General features: G+C 38.3%; 4 protein-coding genes across 6 annotated transcripts; 2 read left to right on the plus strand and 2 right to left on the minus strand.

The window, feature by feature from the left end:
• Positions 1-1,463: 1,463 nt before the first annotated feature.
• On the minus strand, positions 1,464-2,090 carry LOC119995186 (non-specific lipid-transfer protein 1-like). The gene has a single exon (XM_038841606.1). The coding sequence runs from the start codon at positions 2,012-2,014 to the stop codon at positions 1,673-1,675; it is 342 nt and encodes a 113-aa protein (XP_038697534.1). The 5' UTR covers positions 2,015-2,090; the 3' UTR covers positions 1,464-1,672.
• Positions 2,091-2,770: 680 nt separating this feature from the next.
• LOC119995216 (MACPF domain-containing protein CAD1-like) lies at positions 2,771-8,060 on the minus strand. The gene is made up of 7 exons (XM_038841647.1): positions 7,456-8,060; positions 5,694-5,929; positions 5,422-5,617; positions 5,212-5,289; positions 4,502-4,685; positions 4,229-4,392; positions 2,771-3,692 (listed from the first exon to the last, which is right to left on the minus strand). Exons 1-7 carry the CDS (start codon positions 7,723-7,725, stop codon positions 3,057-3,059), a joined length of 1,764 nt encoding a protein of 587 aa, XP_038697575.1. The 5' UTR covers positions 7,726-8,060; the 3' UTR covers positions 2,771-3,056.
• A 2,233-nt stretch (positions 8,061-10,293) lies between these two features.
• On the plus strand, positions 10,294-18,130 carry LOC119995106. Of its 3 annotated transcripts, XM_038841486.1 has the most exons (9): positions 10,294-10,873; positions 12,446-12,631; positions 13,830-13,922; positions 14,740-14,922; positions 15,000-15,102; positions 15,183-15,368; positions 15,791-16,980; positions 17,172-17,575; positions 17,671-18,130. In XM_038841486.1, the coding sequence occupies exons 1-9, from the start codon at positions 10,649-10,651 to the stop codon at positions 17,753-17,755; spliced, it is 2,655 nt and encodes an 884-aa protein (XP_038697414.1). In that variant the 5' UTR covers positions 10,294-10,648; the 3' UTR covers positions 17,756-18,130. The 3 variants fall into 3 exon arrangements, with proteins under 3 accessions (XP_038697414.1, XP_038697415.1, XP_038697416.1); XM_038841487.1 differs by lacking the exon at positions 12,446-12,631; XM_038841488.1 differs by lacking the exons at positions 10,294-10,873; positions 12,446-12,631 and adding an exon at positions 12,668-12,868.
• Positions 18,131-18,907: 777 nt separating this feature from the next.
• LOC119991146 (probable serine/threonine-protein kinase WNK5) lies at positions 18,908-24,142 on the plus strand. The gene is made up of 7 exons (XM_038837381.1): positions 18,908-19,966; positions 21,292-21,557; positions 21,647-21,870; positions 21,975-22,132; positions 22,248-22,518; positions 22,920-23,270; positions 23,493-24,142. Exons 1-7 carry the CDS (start codon positions 19,883-19,885, stop codon positions 23,885-23,887), a joined length of 1,749 nt encoding a protein of 582 aa, XP_038693309.1. The 5' UTR covers positions 18,908-19,882; the 3' UTR covers positions 23,888-24,142.
• The last annotated feature ends 69 nt before the right edge of the window (positions 24,143-24,211 follow it).

The raw sequence follows: 24,211 nt of genomic DNA on the forward strand, positions 1-24,211 counted from the left end.
ATGCTCTCACTTATTAGACCGCCCATTTTGTGACACACGTCCAAACCTAATTGGTCTTCTAGTTGACTTTTTTTGTGCTATGAGGTTTTATTCCGCTACATTAATAGATTTGACATCTTCAATGGGAGCCTTACTTAATCAACCATGGATTCCATGAAACCAATCTTGACTCTTTAAGATTATGAGGTTTTTGGGGTGTTTATATAGATCTAGTAGGGGTGTGTGTACAATATCCGATTAGAGAGGTCATGAGTTCGATTCTCACTTGAACTTGAAGTACTATATTTGTGTTACTTTTTTGTAACCACGTGTTAGACTTAGATACAACTTGTATGATAAAAATTTTGTATATGCATAGGTTTGTCTAAGTATCAAATTTGTATGATGTGTTGTAGTTATTTAAAAAAAAAAAGTGTACAGCGTCCGGAAACAATGTAGGTAGGACTTGCAAGGTGTCAAATAATGTAGGGCTCAATTGAATGCTGGGTCTTAAATTCTTTCTTTTTCATTTTTCAAGCTGTGCCAATTACAGTTGAGACTTAAATGCTATTGCTCTCAAGCAGAAAACTATGACAATTCAGTGAATTCACAACAAAACGAGACCATGGGTGCATAAACATTCAATGAAATGAATCAACCTACAACTACTTCCTTAATTGTCCCACTGGGTGCTAAATTTCGTAGGTAGTTGATGTACATAACACACGAGGATTCTACACAGTGGTTGCAGTGATGGTGTCAGTTCTTGATGAGGCATTGCTACTGAGAATTTTGTCTTCTCTGGTCATTTGGATTCATGTTTATATGTTTGGCAAAATTTTACCCTCCTCCTTTATTCGGGTTTAAGACCGGCTACAGATGAAGGCGGAGAAATTTTGTCTTCTCTAGTGCAAACATAAAATCACAATCATATACATGTCAGAAATTCCTGTGGACTTTTCCACACTTAAAGATGCTAGTAATCATTTTATTTACATTTTACGGGCTAACTGCATCTTACCATCTTTGCCTCGGCCATACTTGTGAATGTTCAATGTTGAATCTCAGATCATGCAAAGACCGCAAGCCCCACTGTAATAACGCTAGCGTTCAGCTCAACTGACTAATTATTCGTGTCTTTTTGTTTACCCACGGTGCCTGGAATGAATCTTGCGCGCTACATAGTTGTGTATATTTGTATGTGTGTGAGTTCTAAGTGCCAAAAAAAAAAAGAAAAAAAGAAGCTTCACCGCAATATGTTCGAGTGATTGCAAGATTGATCTTTCATTCCTATTCTAGAATGGGCTGGGCCATGGTCAGACTTATACAGAGAGTTCGGCTTGAATCATCTTGTTTTGTGTCAAATTTGTTTTAGAACAAGAAGTCCTCTGCTTTCTTGGAAGAATGATTTCAACTGTTCTGTATTGTTTGTCCAGAAAATTGATTACAGTTGAATCGGCTAAAGGGAATGAATACAACAGAGGTAATTATATAACAACTCGCATTAGATTATATATAGTTTTTAATACATTCATCCATACATTAGACCCCCATTACATTGCATAGACAAAACACAGACCCAAAACAGGGGAGGCTCGCTCTCAGATGGGAGACTCCAATCTTATTCTAAATACCTTAAAACGTAATTCTAAAATATTCCTCACTTCCTTTCCGATGATGCTGAGGTGATAATTCACCGGATCTTGGAGCAGTCAATGGAGGGGCTGATCTTGTAAGGAATGTTGACACCACACTTACCAGGGAGACCTGCGGCAAGACCACCATTAACGCCTTGTGAAGCAGCCTTCAAGCAATTGCAAGCAGCTTGGCGATCTGGTGTGGTAGTAGCCTTTGCGTTAAGAGACTTCACTCCGTTGCAGCAAGCAGGTGGCAGAGGCCCCCTACCCTGAAGGTAGCTGATACATGGTTGCAGTAGGCTTGCCACCGTGCCGCAAGTGATCGCTGCATCTGTCGTGACAGGTGCAGCCACCAGCATGCATACAAGGAGCAGGGAGACGATCTTAATGCAACCCATTTGTTCAAAACACTACTGACTTGCTTTGACTGTTTATGAGTAATACTCTACTCTGTGTTTGAGATGAATGAATCAAACCGGTCTCAAGTTTGCAATTTATAGAGAAAGCATAGCGGAAGGAGGGGTGGCAAAAATCATGGAGTGAATTGAGTTGGTTACTAGTTGGCTGTTGGGCCGTCTCATTAATTTTTGGCCCTATCATTAGTCATATTGAGCTCTCTAATTAATGGCAATGCTGCTGCTACTAATTAAGTTTGGTATTACGTGTCCCATCTGCTACGAATAGGCCTATATATTATACAAAAACTATAATTTATGATAGCGATCCGAAAAAGCAATTGATATTCTAGTTATCCCAACGGTTAGATTGTACGTACAAAATTTTATGTGTATCTTATAAGACATGTGGAACCCACGAATTTACTTATCCTCCTCATGCTAATTACTATTCAGAGTTCAACAGGATTCCATATCAAGGACAAAAAAGCATTCAACTCTACAGAACCATTCTGAGTTTAACAGGCCGTCCAGTCCTCCGCTATATGTCAAGCTCATTAGAATTTTGACTGATTTTTGATACCACGGGGGGCCCATTTGGCAATGTCCAGCTCACTGGCCTTTTGATGGGCCTATAGTTGCAACTAAATGATTGATGAATGGTTGTTTTAAAGGTCATTTACTGTCTCCAACCTGGTGTTAGATAACCAATGTGGGTGGTGCAGGGGATGTCAGGGAAGACGAAGAAAACAAAACGAATTCTATCTCACATTAACTTGTATTTATATATAAACAATCTTATGTGAGAGGGAAGCACTAAAGGCCTTCATCACTTGGAGAACAAAATAAAAGCTTTCTACAGAGTTCTCAGAGAATAGTTTACCAACAAAATTGAAGTAATTCCAGAATAAAACCACATACCCATTCCCCTCCAACTCGGTTCATCAAACTGCAGGGGTATCATAAGGGCATTTGCATCAAAAAACACCACCTCTACTGAAAGCTACCACTGCATTGCACATTAACTAACAAAACACCACTGGATCTAATAATTTAGCAAGGAATATTTCACTCTTAAAACAATTTTGCCTTTTTGCACACCGAGCTTTCCACCAGTGATTAACCAATGACCTGGTAGATCTGGTGGTCCTTTGCTCATCTCAGACATATCAACAAACTTGGCAAACTTGTTGCCTGCGTTACTTTCTCTTGAACCTGAACTTGAGTCACCACGGTTGGCTGTTGCTACACTACCAACTACTTTTTTTGTCTTTTCATTTGCGGAATGGTCCCACAAAGATCTTCGTATTGTGCAGCCAGGTAGTCTAGAATACAAAAGCTTCATGTATAGGACATTTCTAGATCCAAAGTCCCAAACTCCAAGCTGAACTCCAGTGACTATGAAAACACCAGAGAGGTCTCCTATAAAGGTTTCAGGGTTCTCGATTGGTGCAGTGCTCACATGAGAAAAGTTCTTCCATTTCACTGGCTCAAACCATCGGCTATCTTGCTCTTCAGGACCCTGCCATTTAGGAGCACCGATTGCCACATGAGCATCCCAATATGGTCGAAGGATATTCGGAAGAGATGATAAGTGCTGGAGACGAATGCTTAATCGATTCTGCCTGCTTCCTTCTAGACACAATCGCAACCCTGTTACAGGCTTACGTCCAACTGATATCTGCATGTACAAGCAAGGAATGTTAAAAGGTAAGAATTCACCGATCTCTGGATGTACACATAGCAAATAAAAGTAAAATCTTATCAAATACGTTTGATTGCTGCCTCAGATGCTACCAATTCTTCTGTCGACTCGTAATACTAAACGTTTCCAGAGCATCCAAAATAATGGTGATTTTACACAATTGAAATCAAAGAGATCATGTCATTACTTGCATCAAATGGCCATACTTCAAACCACGAATCATTCATTCTAAAAAGTGGTCAAACATAACTGCAGCAGGACAGATTGAGGCCATGCATTTCAAAAAAATACAAAAAAATCCATCTAAGAAATTTATTACATCATCATCACATTGATTTGTACCAAGATGGGACAGGTTCTTTGGATGAGAGGAGTGTTTCAGGGGTGGACTGTTCTCAATCATTTGGAAACAAAATTGGCAAATTGCAAACTTCGAGGTTTCACTTGTCAAGACAAGTCTAAAAACTAGAGGATAAAATTTGAAAAGGTATTATGCAGCAAGAAATATGTACCTGCTCTTGGCTGACATAGAGCTTTTGCCCCATCATGCTGAATTGCAAGGACGGGCAAACAGGTTCTTTCCTCTGGTGACCAGGAATCTTGTCCTGTACCGGAGCCCATACCCGAGGGACCTGGAACTCCAGAAAGTATCTCAGTTCTTCAATTTGAGGTTTGTCTGTGCATCAGAAAATAAAATTTTCCATTATCACTAAGGAGGGGCACTTACGTATTATCACATGTAACAGGGAAAATTACTAAAACCATCGACAATGAAATTGTCTTACGTTCAAGATATAAGCTAATAGCACGAGTCAGGTGCTCCTTCCCAGGTAACCCATCAAGGAGAGATGTGACAGGGATGAAAGTCATCTCAATTACATCTGGTGAGGACCTGACCGTTCTTGCCCACTGGGTGTGATTCGGCTCAAGATCATCTCCTCCCCTCCTCCGGAAAATGACTGTAACATCCTGTGTCATTGAGAGTTAAATGAAAACTCTGAAATGAACCAGACTAATTTATTGAACTATATGCACAATCCAGCTTGATGATGAGAATTGCATAAAATGGTCTCATTGTCAATTAAAAATAAAATTGCTGTTGCAATATGTAAGTAGCAAAAGCAGGAATCCAGGACTCCCTGCCATGTTCTCATTAAACTGAAAATGTTTCCCAAAAATATAATTTGACAGCCATCTCAAGCTTAAGCATCCTGACAAAAAATGTAAACTGTGGAATCATTTGTGCATGGAAAAGTCGAAAATTTAGAACTTGGAATTCCATAGTAACCACAAAATGTTAAAACTCAAGACCGAAACAACCAGCAAAAGACCCCTAACATGCTTCATCGTTACATTTTGAAGATGTGTGGGATTTAAGGTCAAGATGGAGATATTGAACTCAACATGAGCATTAAAATTTCAAACAAGCACTAATTCGCATAAAACAGTTAAACAGAATGGAAACTATAAACAAAAGTTAAAAGCCTTCACATACTTCTTTTCCAGTAGGAAATGATGCACTTGTGGGCTGAGGGTATATTTCTTGGCCGTTGAATAAGCCAGAATCAGCACCCTACAAAAGTTAAAAAGTAGAGCATAGTTAAATACACTTTGTCAGTAATAATCACAAATACAAGGAAAATTGTGGAAGGAAGATAGAAATTTATAAATAAAAAAAAAACCCAAGAAACATTGTGGAACTAGCCTTATCCTTGAATTTCATTTGACCTGAACTCGCAAGTCTTCCTGTGTCAGAGAACCTCCGATTTCCGATTTCCTGAACATAGTTTTTCATCTCCATGGTTGACAAAGGTGATGACTGGTGCTGTTTTACATATATCACATCCTTACCACCAATAGTTACAGAGGTGATAACGTGTGTCCCAAAATATTCAATAAAGCTGTCAAAAAAGTTTTTGAAGAATGAGAGGCAATTTACAGAGATGTGCAAACATTAAATAATTTAGAGATCCATACGTTGCCAAGGATGGAGGATCCCAACTGGTTGGAACAGCCTGCTTAACATTTTCTCGTAATACTAGAGATCTTTTAAGCTCGACCTTGGCAAGGGGAATATAAAACCCGTCCACTGAAAGGGCCTTCACTGTCGCAGCGTCAATGTGCTTTGAGCCAGTGAAGCTAAATGCAGAATTGAAGCTACCGAGAGGAAAACCTCCTGATAAATTAGCGATTTGATTAAAATACTCCACCATCTGCGTCGCCCATTATAAAAAATACATTAGGAAGAATTTCATTTGATTTAGAACATTTGAACACACAATGTGATGCACTTAAATTGAGAAAAGACTAATTCTATTGTGCATTCTTAAATGTCGAGTTGCCTACTTAATATGGTAATCAATCCATCTGTACCAATCTTAGAAAAACAGATTAAATCTTCATTAATGCCATTTCCGATATCCATTATACAAGGAAATAAACAAATCAAGCTTAGAGGCTCGACTAAATGATTAAAGCTCTATATAGAAGGAGCTGAATGAGGGCATGGTTGAGCACCTTCACGTGCTTAACTGACCCTCTGGACCTATCCATCATTTTAACTTAAACTCAGTTTAGCCGCCTCAACTTTTTAGCACAAAAATTGCCCATCAAGAATTGCATTCATTGAAACTTCATCAATTCTTTTTCATGCACACTCAAGCTCATCTTATAACCAAGTAAGCCCAAAACACAACTACATTGAGACTGGTAGACATGATAGATTGCAAAAGGGATAATCATTGATGATTCAATTGCAAATAAATAGCTTACCTACATGCACTTCAACAAACTATATATATGGCCTACTGGTAGCCTACTCGTTCGGGTTAGGGATGGCAAAAAAAACCGACCCTAGCACTATCCATAGGGTACCCGATCCATTTAAAATCCGAAAACCGATCCTATAGGGTTTGGAAACGGTTTTGGTTTTGATTTTCAAACCCGTTATGATTTAGGGTCGGGTTTGGTTTTTGATGTCGGGTTTAAGGTACCCGAACCGTTTAATTAAAAAAGTATATTATAGTAATAACATTATAAATCATTTATATAAAGATATATTACATTCAAACATATTAAATAAAATAAAATAATATAATTATATAGATATTACATTCAAATTATAACAACATGATAAGTCATATTATTTTTTAAAAAAATTGAGTTATACATTTATAGAAAAATAAAAATATTAAAAATTAGACGGTAAACGGGTACCCGATGGTAAACGGTTATGGAACGGTTCCGGTTTTGGAAATTTAAATGGTTTTTTAAACGGTTTTGGAACGGTTTTGGTATTGAGTAACTTAAATGGAAACGGTTTTGGTATTCACTAATTGGAAGGGTACCCGACCCGTTGCCATCCCTAGTTCGGGTCCTCTCTCAGACTAATAGTAGTAGTAATGAAAAACATACCTCATCAAACAAAACAAAAAAAGGAAAAAGAAAAGAAGATTCGCAATCATGGTAGATACGATATTGTACTAACTTATTGAGATAACTCATGTTTCAATTATGTGAATCTTGTAATGGATCCTTCTGTAACAAAAACATAGCGAAATTTGTCAATAACTCTATAACATCTGTTCCAGTACGATTCCTATAATATTGAGAAATTACTACCGTTGGACAGTTTTCCAATATGCTCGTATCAATTACACAGAGCAATTAAGGAAATTACAGACCAAAACCATGAAAATTTTAAAACAAAAACCAAGCTCGCAACTAAAAAAAAGAATACCTCGTTGAATATGCAAATACCAGAGCTCCTTCTGCCGATCGATTCAAGAGAGTTCTTGATATCCTTTGAAACATTACTCAACACAAAATCATCATACAAAAAGAGATCCCTAGTTTGTTCCTCATCGACCTCAACAATTCTAGACCCTGCGATTCCCTTACAATAAAGCAACCTCGTGTCCGAATTCACGTCAAAACCCCTGCCTAACGCCTGAACAGAGTTAACAACAGTGTGCATGGCCGCAGCATTTACCATCTCCCCATCTATCATCCCACAAACATATCCTCCACTTCACTCTACCATCCCCACAAAAAATTGCCAAAAACCAAGCCCTCGATTCCTGGTCACCATGTTTGAATCGGCCACCAAATGCATCCCTCTCTGAATTGGAGTTGACTAGGTCGGAGGAACTCCCGAGAAAGATTTCAATTGATACATGAATCTTATGGCAGTATCTGGTTTTGGAGATTATCGCCCAATCTCGACCCTATCTCTACCGTCTATGTACAGTTCTCTTCTGTCAATCGTGGGGCTGAATCCTCACACTCTGGACTTTTTTGATCTCCCGCAAGGAGGAAGCATTGACTCTCGGTCAATTTTTTTTGTTTTTTATTTTTGGGTAATATTGTTATGTTAGCGCGTATACTTGTCTTCCTTAGATTAGTATCTGATTGTTGACTTAACCCCAATAGAACCATCCAACGGTGAACTGATAAGTCTTGGTAATTAATGTATATTAGCTAAAAGCGGAAACTTATTCTTGTCTTGTTGAGAGGTAAGCCACTAAGCCCAGGGTGATATGGGCTAATACAATGTGGACCCAAATTTATAAGCCCAAACCAAAGTAAAGGCTAAAGCAACTCAACTGGCCAACACCCAAGCACGCCGGCCCATTTTCAAAAAATCCAATTCAAGAGAAACCTCGACGGCTTAACCAAAGAAATTAAAACTTCTTTTCATCAACCCACAACTGTTCGTAGGTTTTAAATTCCTAATTATGATTTATGAATTAAGATTCATAATCATTATTGGAATTACAATCAAATACCTTAAAATTAAAGAAGGCAAAGGGTTCCTTCAATTTTCTCCATGCTCCAGTAATCTTGTCTTGTGATCAACATTGACTAGCTAGCTTGAGTATCCATTCAAACATCTGAGGCGAACATGGCAACTCGATTGGCTTATCAATCGCTGGCGAAGTTTCCATCTCAAATTGTCCGAGCAGAGCTTGAAACATCCTGGAGCGTAAGCATGCCACTGGAACAACATACAGTTTATGCTCTTCTTCGCCAACATAAACCCTTAAAAACCCATCCTCCTCTACCGGGACGACTGCGACCGGCTTCTGCTGAATGCTTTTGTTGGTCTCAATCTCATGGTTTGGTTTTAAGCAGAGCAATCTCTGAATCTTTCCCATCTTGAAGGACGATGGACAGGAAAAGCTTGAACTAGCTAGCAAGATATGGGTGTCTGTCTGTTTGTTTTCCAAGGACAACAGTATATATATAGCAGTTTTGTTTTGTGTCGTAGGTCGATCGGTTGACGAATCCTAATTGGAGAACGAATATTGTATGTTATGGTTTTATATTAATTGCTCTTTCCTTTCTATATATATGGTTTGGTTTATATCTGCATCTAGGTTTTTCTTCCAATCTAGGTTTGTTTGTATCTCGTGCGTGGCTGGCTGCTTCAATGAACATCGGCAAAAATACGACGCGATTCACTGCAAACATCGGGGAATGCTTGTCGATCGCATCATGCCAGGGCCCACAGCGACTATCCTTTTCAATGGCCCTAGCCCAAGCTCAGTGTCCTGTCCATTCTAGTGGGTCGAACCTCTTAGTATGGTCTGATTGTTTACCATTCTAAGCCCAATACCGTATTTGATTTAATTTCTTTATTACGCATTTTAGTCACCATCATTTATAATAGGGAGTGACTATTTGCACACCAATTTAGACTTATTTACTGTCGACTAACCAGTAAAAGATCCGAGTCGGAAACAATCTTAGAAATCAATCACGCGTTGGTAAAAAATCTCAATCTCGTATTCATTTAGATGAAAAATAAAAAATTGTATTTTCATTATGGTCTTATATAACGATAATTTCTTAAATACGTTCATATCATCGAAAAAACCAAAAAGTTGAATACTTAAAACACCTTAATTTTTTCTTGTTACACACGCAAATGCCCTTTCAATATAAATATTCATGTACCCTACCAAAACAAAATATCACCTATACCATAATTTATTTGAAGAATATTTTCTGAATTTTACTATATTAATATAGATAAACATGTATTTTTTTATTGATATTATCATTCTTATCCATTAATGATCTCATTAATTTTTTTTTATATAAAGCGTATATCTCTCATTATGTTGAGATTAATTATTTCCCAACAAATTTTTTACGTATTGACTCAATAAATTCAATGTATCCGGATTAATTTGCACTAAAGATTACAAACACCTTCATAACAAAAAGAAAACAATGATATATTATATGATTAAAATAGTATTTATCGCATCCAATTATGGGAACAAAAGTACAAAACATACCATCATCAACCGAGCCTCTCAAGCTAATCATAGGTGGGCAGGGTAAAATAGGCCATACGTGGGAATTATTTGCTTCTTAAAGAGGTAATGCTCGGCCGAAACGGCAACAAAAGTGACGAACGACTACGGATGACGCATGTAAAAATGGAAGAAATAAGCACAGTTATAGTAAAAAGCTTAAAAGTGAAAAAGAAGGAAATAACAGGGGGAAAATGGAATATAGAGAATTAGATACACACATATTTGCGGTTTTTTGTTTGAGAAGAAAAAGGGGAAAAACAAGCAAACAAAACCAACCGCCGTACTGCGTTTCCTCCTTAAAAACCATCATATTTTTTATTTAATTTTTTGTTCCCAAATTTCAATCTGACTTGTTGTTTGATTGGTATACATTTGGCGGAAACTGTTTTTACCCAAACAGACCCTTTCACTTCAAAATCAAAATTTCTTAATTAGATCAAGAACACTTGCAGAATTTTGATCCTCCGTTTCTCATTCACCGTGAAATTCTACAGGCGATGGTTTTGTACTTGTTCTGACTTGACGGAACGTTCCTTGGAATTTCTTTGTGTTTGTGTCAAATCGTTGTTTTTTTTTTGTCGGGTTTGGGAGGAGTTGTGTACTTTCATGGGCGATCCTCGAGATCGGTCGCCTGAAACAAACGGTGCTGTGTTAGCAGAGAAGCCGTCACTGTGCAATCAAACGCCGATTGGTGTGGAGTACTGGCAAAAAGCAGAGCAAGTGGTGGAGAGGATCATCGCACGGGTCCAGCGGACTACTGACTCCGAAGAGAGGAGAAAGGCTGTCATTGATTATGTGCAGAGGCTTTTACAGAATTGCCTTGGTTGCGAGGTGAGAATTTGCATGACATGCGCATGAACCTATAACTTCTTTGTGATGATAAAGCATAGTTCAGAAGTTGAGGTTCTGTATTTGTGATGCAATTTACATAAATGTGATGTGTTATGAGCAGAAATATGCTATGTTATAAGCTAGTAATGTTATTACGATGGACAGTTTATTGCTACCTTAAACTGGATGTCTGAAGCTGTGCAACTTGTGTTTTAACGTTTAAGTGTGGTGAAATACAGCTGTAGTATGTCATTAGCAAGATCATGCATTTATGACCGACAATTAATAGAAGTACTTGGAGTTTTGGGTTGTATACCATGTGAATTATGATCATGGAATACTGCACTCTGGTGATTGCGGAAAGATTGCCAGTTGGCACTATCCATGGTTTACTCTGCTGGGGTGGAATCTATTGTGATTCCACATCATCGGAATAAGTTATGAGATGCTGTTTATTCTTTAGTGGTGTAAGATTATTATGTGTGGCAGAATATGAAGGATGCAGTAGTAGCAGATGATTATGGCCTTAATTGGCATTTGACGAAATATGGTATCGCTGTTGTAATTCTTATTACTTTTAAGTATTTTTGTGTGAGTGATATTTCTTACATGTTTAGGCTTAGGCAGCAGGAAAATAATTATTCATAAGTATATTTGGTAAGCATGGTCTCTTGTACCACAAAATTAAGTGAGTATGAGCCATCATGCAGGAAGGAGAGATTGTCTAACTCGAAAAAGGTATTGGAGACTTGGAGTACTTAGTGAAGGAGACACATATACTATATTTCCTAATGAATGCTTCTACTTTTCAATCATACACTTCCATTATTGGACACTGGTTTAGAAAAGCTGCTATTTGAGATCATGAAGCGACGATAAAGGTAAAAAAAAAATAGTTACTGTTCACAAGGATCGGGGACATAGGCCGACAGTCGGACACCTTTGCATGATGGAGCTGTTTCTGTGACTTGAACATGTGAGCCGTAGGTTGCATGAAGCATCTCAACCACAGGGCTATGGTTCACATGTCAAGGAAGTTATAAAGAAGTTCACCTCCCCTGGCTTAAGGGAAGATCTAAATGTGGAGGGCAAAGGGATGGGTGGTTAATATTTCCAGTTCTTTTATTCTTTGCTGCTGAAAGTGAATATTAATGTCCGCATCTTTATGATTTCCTTTGTATTGTTGAATACAAGAAGATAGGTACTAGGTAAGTTCTTTACTTTTTTGAAGTATCATTCCTCAGTATGGTTTTCCGGAGTATTGCTTTGACAAGGTTCTATCCCATAGTTATAATGTAGATTGAAGCTTGAGCATTTTTCGCGGGTACAATTGTTGTATGTATTTATTTCCCCTTCAGATGCAGTCGAATGAAATGAGTGGTTAACAATGGGATTTGTGTTTTAGAGTGTGTCAGATATCTATTTATGTAATTATTCTTTCTCGTGGTTGTGTGTGTAATTTCAAATTGGTTGTGATAATGAACCCCAACAGTTTGCATTTGGTCTTGATATTTATTATGACATAGACAGTTTTAGATAAATGCAGATTATATTAACCCTTGTTTTTCATAGGTATTTCCCTTTGGGTCAGTTCCGTTGAAAACATATCTCCCGGATGGAGATATAGATTTGACAGCCTTTGGGTGGTTTAATGTTGACGAGGCTCTGGCCAATGATGTTTGTTCTGTCCTTGAAAGAGAAGTTCATAACCGGGCTGCTGAGTTTATTGTAAAGGACGTGCAATTAATCCGGGCTGAGGTTTTTTTTTGCCTTTAGGCCAATTGTTTGTTATACCTTATATGAGTGAGCTTATTTGTTAATTTCCATAAAATAAGAAACTGCTGTCTGTTATATTTCTTTTGTTCATTTTTTTTATTGGCAGATAAATGAAATCTTGGACTTTTAATTGTTATCATATATTATTCGAAGTCTTTATGCTTATCTTGCTCTGTTGGCCCCGCTCCTGCTCCTTTTCCTATCAGCATGATGTTAATGGTAAGAAATGAAAATAGAATGTATATATCTGTGTGCTTGTGCATGTGTATGTGAACGTATGGATCTAATGATTGATAGGTGATGCTAGTAAGATGAAGGTCAGCCGAGTTTGAATGGGCAGATTTTGATATGGTCTATGCGGCTGTTTGTAGAATATTATCAAAAAACATGATTTATGGTTGGATTGGAATTTAAGATGGTTGATAACTCTACCCTTCCTAGGCGCACCGCACCTCACTTATGGATGGGGTGTATTAAGTCAAAACAGGATATAAGACGGGAAAATTAGTTAGAAACATCATTGGTTTTATGAATCATGATTAATTTCTAGAAACGAACTAGTGTAATGATACTTTTCTTGGATTGTGATTATCATTCAGAATAAGAATAAATGTCTTGAACGATTTCCTGTGGGCTTCACATTGAATTAGTAAAATTTGAAGTTTGGAATATCCTTCTAGATGAGTGTAATGGATTTTTGTGGGTTTTTCATTTATCTCTTTGCAGGATAATATTTTCTTTAGAGGTCTGATCATGCTAATTAATATATTACTGCGGACTGATCTGAATTTATCCAAGTTTTTTGTATGTCATGAATGGATTTTCTCTGGAACTTCTTTCTTTTATGCATCTCATCATAAGACTGCATTACACAGATGACATTTGTTAAATCATAAATGCTTTAGAAAGCTGCAAATGGGGCAATTACTTATGGCAGCACAAGCATGATATAGTCATGGAGATGTCCTATATATATTCTCACTGTTTCTTTGTTCAAGCTTAAATCTGCAACATTCTGCTGCCCTGTTTTCTGGGATCTAATGCTGGTCTATTAGAAGCTTAAGATAGGATGTCCATGCATTTCACTCACTCGTGGAGATTGTATTGATATATGAGATTTAATGGCCCTTTCAATAGCGTTTTATTTGGAGTTTAAATATCTTGAGTTTCTTTCTGGCAGGTTAAACTTGTAAAATGTCTGGTACAAAACATTGTGGTCGATATTTCTTTCAATCAACTGGGAGGGCTTTGTACACTATGCTTTCTTGAGCAGGTAGCCTATTTGAAGTACATATGTATATGTAAACTAAGGCCAATCTTCTGCTACTTAGTAAATTTTAGTAGCTGTCTGAACGATTTACCTTTTTATTTGTTTGCTGGTGTTGCCTTTTTTAACCAACCCTCAGTTTCATCAACATATGATGAAAGATCACTTACCTGATGCAGCCATTAATTTTAGTCTCGTTTTAAATTATAGTTGTACTATTCTCTACTAGGGAATTTATCAGGGATTTCAAGAAGAACTATTCTCTTCTAGTGAATTTGTTGGAATGATGGGAATTATTATGTATTTATTGAAATAAATCTCTAGAAATTTTGCTAGTGTAAAACGAGAATATTATTCATAATTAGCTTAGCACAGGCTTTTGAAAGGGTTATCTGTCATGTAATTATGTTGATATACTCCTTTTACTTATAGTAATCAGTTAAAAGACCGAGGAGGGAAATGAATTAAAGATTCGATTACATTGTAGGGACCCTAATTAGTAATTAATGCACGACTTACTCTATTACAATTTATTTGGTGGATTTGGAGCTTATATTGCCTATTTATTATGCTGGGCCGCAATTGACATGATCTGGCCTGGCATCTCATATGATGCCATAAACTCAGATCAAATGGATATTCTTCCTTGTTTATTTTTTCCGTTGAAAATTCTGCAAAATTTAGTTGCTCATATCCCCGTCAGAGTAGAAAAATTATGCGTGGTTTGAGTTTTGGATTTTTTTTTCTATTCTTAGTCCTTTTAACTATAATGGGCCATGCAGTTATCCTTTTGGAATTGACATGCTTGCATTACATTTTGCAGGTCGATCGGTTGATTGGTAACAATCATATCTTCAAACGCAGTATTATATTGATCAAGGCTTGGTGTTACTATGAAAGTCGTATTCTTGGTGCTCATCATGGCTTGATTTCTACTTATGCTTTGGAGACTTTAGTTCTATATATCTTCCATCTCTTTCACTCATCACTAAATGGTCCTCTGGCGGTGAGTGCTAATGATATTTGAAATCATGTGTTACAGAATCATAAATTGAAACCTATTAATTGCTCAACCATTTTTAGGTTCTATATAAATTCTTGGATTACTTTAGCAAATTTGATTGGGACAACTATTGCATCAGTTTGAATGGCCCTGTCAACCTATCGTCATTGCCAGATGTTGTAGGTGAGCAAGTTTTTTGTTTGCTTTTTTGAGCTTCATTATTCTATAGATCCTCTATTGACTTTTCTGGACTTCATTTGCAGTTGACACACCTGGAAATGGTGGGGCTGGTCGGTTGCGTAGTAATGATTTTCTTAGGGATTGTGTGGAAATGTTCTCGGTTCCTTCAAGGGGAACTGAGAACAATTCACGAACATTTTCCTCAAAGCACCTTAACATAGTTGATCCACTCAAAAAATATAACAACCTTGGGCGCAGTATTAGCAAAGGTATGGGACCTTTTGTTTCTTCTTTTTTTCTCCCCACTTGTTGGGACATATTGCCTCTTATTATTTTCTTCACTTTCTGGAAGGGATACTTGAAAGTTATTTCAGCGACCTTTGTGTTAATAGCCCAGAACTAAGTTTCATCTATAATATTGCTATTTGTTTTGTGAATTTAGAGATGGATAACTAGAAAACAAACTTCGAATAATTAGTTTCATTGGATTATATCTTTGTGGAATTATATAAAAGTGAAGCATCAACATGCCATATAAAAGTAGAAGTTCAGCTAATTAATAATAATATAGCTTGACAATTTTTTAAAAGTTGGCATATGACTAACCTTTATAAATGATTGATGGAAAATTGAATTTATTGAGAGGCTGGGCACGTTATTAATGCTAATAGCCGGTCTTTCTTGTGTTCAGGCAATTCTTACCGAATAAGGAGTGCTTTCACATATGGGGCTAAAAAACTTGGACAAATCCTTGCCCAGCCAGAGGAGAAGATAGCTGATGAACTTAGCAAATTTTTCTGTAACACCCTTGATAGGCATGGAAATGGACGGAGGCCTGATGTTCAAGATCCTATCCCAATGGCTGGACATAATGGGCTTGATACTACCCTTTTTTCAGGTGCTAAATCATATCATGAAGATCCAATGTTTTATGAATCAGAATCTGCTGATTCAAGTGGCACAACTGGGCCATTCAAATTGATTCATGAGCGACCATTATCTCCTAGAATCCATGATTTCATGTTATCAGTGACGGATATGACTCTGAATGGGCCTCAGAGTTCTAGGAGGAATGGTCCTAATGGGAGCCCTCTTTCTGAGATTCGTCTTTCTGGGGATGCAAAGGACCTTGCAACATCCAGACTACAAGATCTAAAGTTAGCAGATGATGTGATTAAGTCTTCTTCTGCTCCTGTTCCCGAGGAGACTGTTGCTCACACACATAAGCCACAATTTGCACCTCATCTTTTTTTCCATTCCTCAGCCAGGGGAAATGGAGAAGTGAACGATGGAAAACCATATTTGAAATTACCTGAAAGCTCTGTTTCTACTGACAAGAGAGTCTCATCTGGGATTTCACCCGAACCTGGTGAGGACAAAGGCTCTGTTACCATTGACCAGGATGAGGATTATTTAACAAATCCTCAGGCTGTTTCACCTACTGGACGTATGAAAAATCGTGCACTCTGGAGTGCAGCTGCTTGGTCTGTGGAGGACCTTCATCCTGGGTATTCTAGTTATCAGATGCTAGTTGGTACTGGTGGAAGTTCCGAGGCTTCGAATTCTCTGTCTGATCTCAGGGGAGATTACGAGAGTATTTTAAATAGTTGGCATCATGGTCGCCAGTGGTTCAAGTCTGCCTTGAATGCCTCTGCTCCTCTATCTCCTACAACGCCCTCTCATTTCCAGGGCAAGAATTCAAGAGAGGTACCAAGGCAGTCAATGCAGTTCAGGCAGAATTCATTCTCCCCTATGAATGCCAATGGCATCATCCACAGACCAGTGTTGTACCCAATGAGTCCACCTGTATTGACTGGGACATCCTTTGGTATGGAAGAGATGCCAAAGGCTAGAGGGACAGGAACATACTTTCCCAATATGGTATGATCATTGTTGTCCTTGGGATATTAGAATTTTGGATTTTATGTAGACAACTTGGCATCTTTGAGTGGCACCAGCTTGGTTGATCTTCTTGCCATATTTTTCATTTTCTGCTTTTCTTTTTCTTTTTTGGTACAAAATTGTTTAGTTGGGACTCATCATGTGATAGCGCTGTGCTTATGTTCTTGCAGAACCATTATAGGGACCGACCTTTGGCAGCTAGGGGAAGGCAGCAAGCACCACCGTGGTCTCCTTGTAGCAATATTCATGTCGTAACTGCCCTGGACACAAATTTATCTGAGAGAAGCAGCCGTGAGTTAGGACAAGTGCAGTTTTATGCAAAGTATGCTGGTTCAGATCTTCGCAACTCCGGTTCCCCTGAGGGAAATTCTCACCCTGGAGCAAATGGTTTAATCCATCTCCCAGAGAGGGCTGTAGAATATGGGCCATTTGGGTACCCACAATGGGGGGGATCCTCACCAGAAGGTGTCCGGCCCCAGAATCCAGATTTTGCTCTGACTCAAGATTCAAGATTTAATATCCCCACAGCAGCAATGCAAACATCAAAACAAGCATCGGGCGTGGATAAGGATAGGTAGGAGACTTTTTTATGAATCCTACACTTTTTATAGCAGCAGTGTTCGTATGTGGGAGTTTGTCTGAAGCTTTTCTCGTGTTCTGGACATGTAGGATTGCTGTACAGTCACATCAGTTGAACAACTTGAACTTGAAAGACAAAGATGATTTCCCACCTTTATCTATTTGTCCCCAATGAGAAGGGATTATCTATATGTGGTTTGGAGGAATAGCACAGCATATGCTAGCAAAGGAACGTAGCCTTCAGCTTTCTGTATGCAGCTCCGAGTCCATTTGGAAGCTCTGTGAATGGGATTCAGGATCTTGTATTTTTAGTGAATTTGTAAGCTTACCAATCATTTTAACTCTGTGAAAACCTGTAATCTCTGCTTTAGAAAGAGTTGTTAATTTATAGGATGCTCAAATCATGGTTTTGTACTAGGGTTGGCTTGTTGCGGCTGAAATTGTAGACTAAAGATGCTGAAGTGCTACCTAGTTCAGCTGTAACTTAACTGCTGGATTTTCCGATAGAATTTTCTCCAGGCAGGAAAAGAAAAAGAAAAATTTATTTAAATTGGTGGATTTATGTTTCTTGTCGCTTGAAATATTGGTCACTTTGCTACTCATGGCTGTAGACTGTTTAGGAGAATTGTGAGCCGAACTAGCAAACCAAGCCATTGTCTTCCACCTAAAACTTAGTCAAAACACATTTCCCTTCTCGTCTTTTTATCGCTTTGTTTTTCCAATTGCCTTCTTTGTGGGTGGAAGGTTTAGATAATCAATTATAGGCAAAGCCATCATATGGAAATGGCTTCGCTTTTGACATTGGATGTTATTATATAATTAATTTAGGTGTGACATGCTAATCAACGGCGAACAATAATAACAGTTTCTTAAGCTAATTGATTATTGATAGTCAACATGCCTGGTCAGCTTTGTTTTATTTTCAACTCTCGCTAGTAATTAAAAATCATGGCTGTCTTGTTCATTTCATGCCAAGTCATATCAACATACAGCAATGGCACACATATCTTGAATTGCAACAAATTATATGTGGTATTGTAAGTTCCACTTGTGATGCATTCCCCCTTGTGAAAACTTTTAATAAGTAATCGATTTCATAAAAGTACTTGCTCCATTTAAGAGAGAAAATATTCTTCTGCAATATTGTTGCAGTATTACCCTATTACAAATGGCTATGAGAGCTATGAGAGGGTAGATTGAGGACAGACAAAACAACAGATGACGTAAGCATTTGAAGCTAGGGCCCACTTCATCGGCCCAATTTTACATGGGCTAAAAGCCCACGGTCGCTCATTAGAATATGAAAACAATGGCTGCCTCCTAAACTTTGCATGCGAATTCCTGGAAAATTGCAAAGCAGCCGCCCCCAGATCCGCACTGCAGAGCTGATGAGCAGCCCCCGCATCAGCCTACGCTTCCCAATACACAATTAAATTCCTGATTCCTTTACTGGACATTTGGACTCTCTGTCAAAATGCGTCACCTCCTTCACGTTTGAGGACCATATGCACGAATTGCTTTCTAAATCAACTTTAAAAACCCAATACATACAGCTTTTTATACCACCAGCGACCCAAAACGCTTTCTTTTCGTTGTCTGCTGGAAATTCTCTCTAAGCTTCGCTTCTTAATCACTCTGTCACCCTCACACAGCTGACAGACTTCAAAACCCTATCTGGTTCTGCTTTCAAAATCAGTCTTCGAAGCTGCTCTCACATCCACAGATGGCGCTATCAGAGCGTGGCCGAAGGTTCTTCAAATTCAGAATCCAGATGACCCCACTGCCACTGTCTTCTACTCTTCTGTTGAATTTGAATTTCTAGATTTCTTGAATCCAAACACAAATCCCCATCCACCACAACCGCTAATTCTCCAGAGAGTCCACTACGCCAATAATAACAAATATTCTCCTTCTACTGAACAGACACGTCCAACACGTCTTTTCAGGCTTTTCAGTTTCGTGTAGGAGCAGAGATTTCGTTATCGTCTTGTAATAAGTATCTGAAGATTATTTATATAATTGGAGGACAGATGATCGTCAAGAACTACGAGTCTTCGCGTGCGATTGTTGAAATGGCTTGGATTATGCTCACTATCGATTACTCCAGGCTTTTTTGGTTACTGTTTGGTGTTTTCTCTTATGAAAATCATGAAGGAAAGCCTCGGATTGTCTAGCTCTACTTCAATCGCGCTCCATAGATTATCTGTTTGGTTTCAATAATATATATATATATATATTACTCTTTAGAATTAAAGATCAGCTGAGAATTTTGGATTGCGAGTGTTTGCGTGATCTCTAAGCCATGTACAAGTCACGATTAGGAGGAGATGGAACCAAGTCCCAGCTCGGCTATGTTGAAACTGATCCCTCTGGTCGCTATGGTCGTGTAAGTTTCCTTATGTTTCGATTGTTATATTTTACTCTGATTTTGTATTGTATTTACATCAAATTTATGCATATATGTGCGCTGACAATTGAAGCTGCTATGTATTGATAATTGCACAATCTGTTTGGTTAATCACGTTTTACTCTGGACTTAATAACTGGTAAGTTTTACTATCGGGATAGTTTTGTCTAGAGATGCAGTATGAACATATGTTATTTGATAACCTAAAGAATCACAGAATAAATTTGGTGTGGGACTCATTTTTGGTAGACATTACTGTATACATAGACATTATGTCAAATTAGAGTGTAGACTATGATTCCTGCTTCTCTGAAGAACTGGAGATCTTGTTAACACGTATGGAAAGACACATATGTTGGCTTTCCACAAGAAGCCACTTTCGGCTGCCTTTTTCTGGTGTCCCGTACTTTTTCTGATGATTCACCTTCAAGAAGAAAAAAAAAAAAGCAGCAGTTATGAATCTTATGATTGATCCTGGGATCTGAAGTAAAATTGCACGTTTATTGCCAATTATTGAATTGTATATGCATGTGCATTCACTCCAGCATGGCTTCTTCTTCATTGAGCATCGGGCAAACCTCAATTCTTTTAGCATTCTGTGGTCATAGATATATCTAGATTGGCTGTTTGAGTTTGAGTTAGCATTGCTAGCTTTAGAATGGCTATAAAGATAAAATAATTAAGCTGGCTTGGAATTATAGTTCACTTGGTTCATAATTCTCAGAATCAACGATTGGGGACTGATGTATTGTTTAGTATGAAATGGTTTCTTTATGACCTCAGTGACCTTTATTTGGCTAATGTGATTCCTTGCTATCGAGATCACCTCTTCGTTCAAATTCAACCGTCCTTTCAATTGCCTGAAGAGATTCCTTTCAAAATTGCATGAGACCTGAATCACCCAACACCAAAAGACTGCCTTTTATGCTAAAAAACAAAAAAACAAAAGAAGCCTTTATTGACTTATTAACTATCCGTGATAGTGTAAAATATTAATTTGTGAACATTAGGATCCAATCTTCCCAGTTTTCTGATATGGCACTTGGCTCAACTATCACTGATACTGTATGAAATTTCAATCCTCATCAAATTCTGTTCGACTTTCTATAACATGGTATACATTTAGCCAAGTTTACTTTAATTGAGTTGAGCCCTTCGTAAATAATTATTGAACACTAGAAATTGAAACCAATACAATAATCATGCATTGAAAAATCAAGAAACTTAGTGCATTCTGAAACTTGGATAGAGACGAGTACTTTGCAGCTTGCACTAATGACCTTTCTGTTGACAATTCTTTCCAGTTCAGGGGAATTCTTGGCAAAGGAGCCATGAAGACAGTCTACAAGGCATTTGATGAGATACTGGGAATGGAGGTGGCATGGAACCAAGTGAAGCTTAAGGATGTCCTTTGCTCAACTGAGGAATTGCAGAGACTCTACTCTGAGGTTCACCTCCTCAAGACCCTCGATCACGAGTCAATCATTCAATTCCACATGTCCTGGATCGACGTTGATCGAAGAACTTTCAACTTCATTACTGAAATGTTCATCTCTGGCACACTTAGAGAGTAACTACCAAATTGCTGACCAGTTCTTTCTGAACATGTTTTGATATTTGCTGTTGTAGGCTTAGGAAATCTTATCGAATTTGGTGCAGGTACAGAAAGAAGTACCAGAGAGTAGACATTCGAGCGGTTAAAAACTGGGCTCGCCAAATTCTGCGTGGACTTGTGTATTTGCATGCTCATGACCCTCCTGTCGTGCACAGAGATCTCAAGTGCGATAACATCTTTGTTAATGGCCATCTGGGGAAGGTCAAGATAGGTGATCTGGGCCTAGCAACTATTCTTCGTGGCTCACGACAAGCCCACAGTGTCATAGGCAATCTGTCGTTCTCTCCTCTCCTCTCTATTTGGCATGCGTGAGAGTAATTGATGACTTCAATCTCTCCGGCTCTCTTTCTCATCATTTTTTTTTTCATTTAGGTACACCTGAATTCATGGCTCCAGAATTATATGAAGAAGATTACAATGAGCTCGTTGACGTATACTCTTTTGGCATGTGTTTGTTGGAGATGCTCACTTGTGAGTACCCCTACAGTGAGTGCTCCAATCCTGCTCAGATATACAAGAAAGTTACTTCAGTAAGTTTGTGCTTCATTGACTTAATTAGCTAGACTTTTGATACATTCTCTGTTGCCAAGTTCGTTCACCAAGAGCCTGGAGGGTCTAAACCAAGCGATTTCCTGCTTTAACCAGGGAAAGTTACCTTTGGCATTCTACCAAATTCAAGATTCTGAAGCCCAGCGATTTGTGGCAAAGTGTTTAGCCACTGTTTCAAAAAGGTTGCCAGCCCACGAACTGTTGTTGGATCCATTTCTATCATCGGAAGAAGGGGAGCTGCTGTGCATCCCCATAGTCCTTTCTCAACAGACTAATTCATCTAATGGAACAGTTATGACCATCACAGGAACCATGAGCCCTGAATATGATACCATCTATCTCAGGGTGCAAATATCTGCCAAAGATGGTACTTGTATATTAGCTCAACAATTTGTTAATTGTCACATTTGCCTTGGATATAAGTCACCCTTCATGCACATTATAAATGATGCGCTTATAGTAAAACATTATTTTGGTACTCATTATAAATTCTTCAAGTAAAAACATTGAATTGGGGAAAGGATTTGCTGGAATGATTCCGGCAATTTTACATGATCTGCACCATTGAATGCATTGGGTGTAATGTTGTCAAATACTCAAATCCAATGCATTGTTGCATTGGATGGTGGAGATAAGGTGAAATTACTAGAATAATTCCAGCCCCCCTTTTCCCAATTAATTGTGATATTCGAAACTCATATTCCTGCATTGAAAATAATCCTGTGGTACGACCATTTACGGCTCTTAATTGTGCACTTTATGTTTCAGGTCAGAATAGAAACATATACTTTCCCTTTGACATCATGAATGACACAGCAATTGATGTTGCAATGGAGATGGTAAAGGAATTGGAAATCAGTGACTTGGAGCCCTCAGAAATTGCGGAGATGATAGAGCTGGAAATATCATTTTTAATCCCCACTTGGAAGGAACCAGGCTCCTGCGACATTCATCATCAGTACAGCTTTGACCATGAAGAAGAAGACGATGATGATGGAACCCACCATCCTTTCTACTGTAACTCCTCGCATTCTTCATCCCATGCTTATCTCATGGCTTTCACCGTGAACCAGCATAGTCATGGAAGCAACACCATTTGCAGCCAAGACCGGGTTGAAGGTACATTCAGTTCTTTTAGTTTTTGTTCATTAACGTTTTGGGAGTACTTGCTTTATAACCAACAGAAACAATGCAGTAATCCCTCATACTCAATTGAGCTCTTGCGCAACACAGAACAAAATTCTAGTACTTCAAATGTAATATATGTTCACCTTCTAGATTGAATTCCCATGATAGGGCCGCAAGGTTTGGTTTAATTTGCGCGTGGCCTTTTGAATGCAGAAGAGCGGTCTGTCAACAATGACGCAAGTTCCGATAGCTCTCTGAACTCCTTCAAGTTCTCCCGTTACAATTACCATTCAGTCAACAATGATGATTATGATAATTCTAGTCTCAGAGGAGAAGAGTTTGTTGGTGTTGCTAAGACGCACAATTCTACAAGATTCTGTCCTGGAGATACTTTGATTGCAAAGCACTATAAGCATAAGTGCAATTCAAAATTGGATTTCCAGAGAGCTTGTAGCTCAAATCAAGAGCACAAGATAAAAAGGATTCGGTCCTTAGTGGATCTACGCAGTCAATTGTTGCACCGGTCACTAGTGGAGATGATAAACAAGAAGCGCCTGTTCAAGACCGTCGGAGCTGTGGAGAATATTGGATTCCATGAGCCAAGTTAGATTCCTTCGAGCAAAGTGTCGCTTGCTGGTGATCTTTTTGGGTGGTCTCCCTGATAAACGATGAAAATGCTAGGTATTTGGAATGGTAAAGTACCCTTGCGAGCCATTAGTGTCTATAAATAAAGTTTGTAATGTAGGGGTTTGAGCTATGCAACTTCAACCTAAATAAAAGTCTCACACCTTTGGTGGAAGACTGAAGAGAACTGAACAATATTCACTCTTTTCACCATGTGATTCGATGAAATTCATTGAAAAGCAAAGAGTTGTGGGGAGTTACATTTGTCCACTTTGGGTCGAAGCCTTCACAGATTTGCTCCATAGACC

The sequence above is a fragment of the Tripterygium wilfordii genome, chromosome 3, assembly GCF_013401445.1.
Source record: "Tripterygium wilfordii isolate XIE 37 chromosome 3, ASM1340144v1, whole genome shotgun sequence".
In the NCBI taxonomy this organism is placed as follows: Eukaryota; Viridiplantae; Streptophyta; class Magnoliopsida; order Celastrales; family Celastraceae; genus Tripterygium; species Tripterygium wilfordii.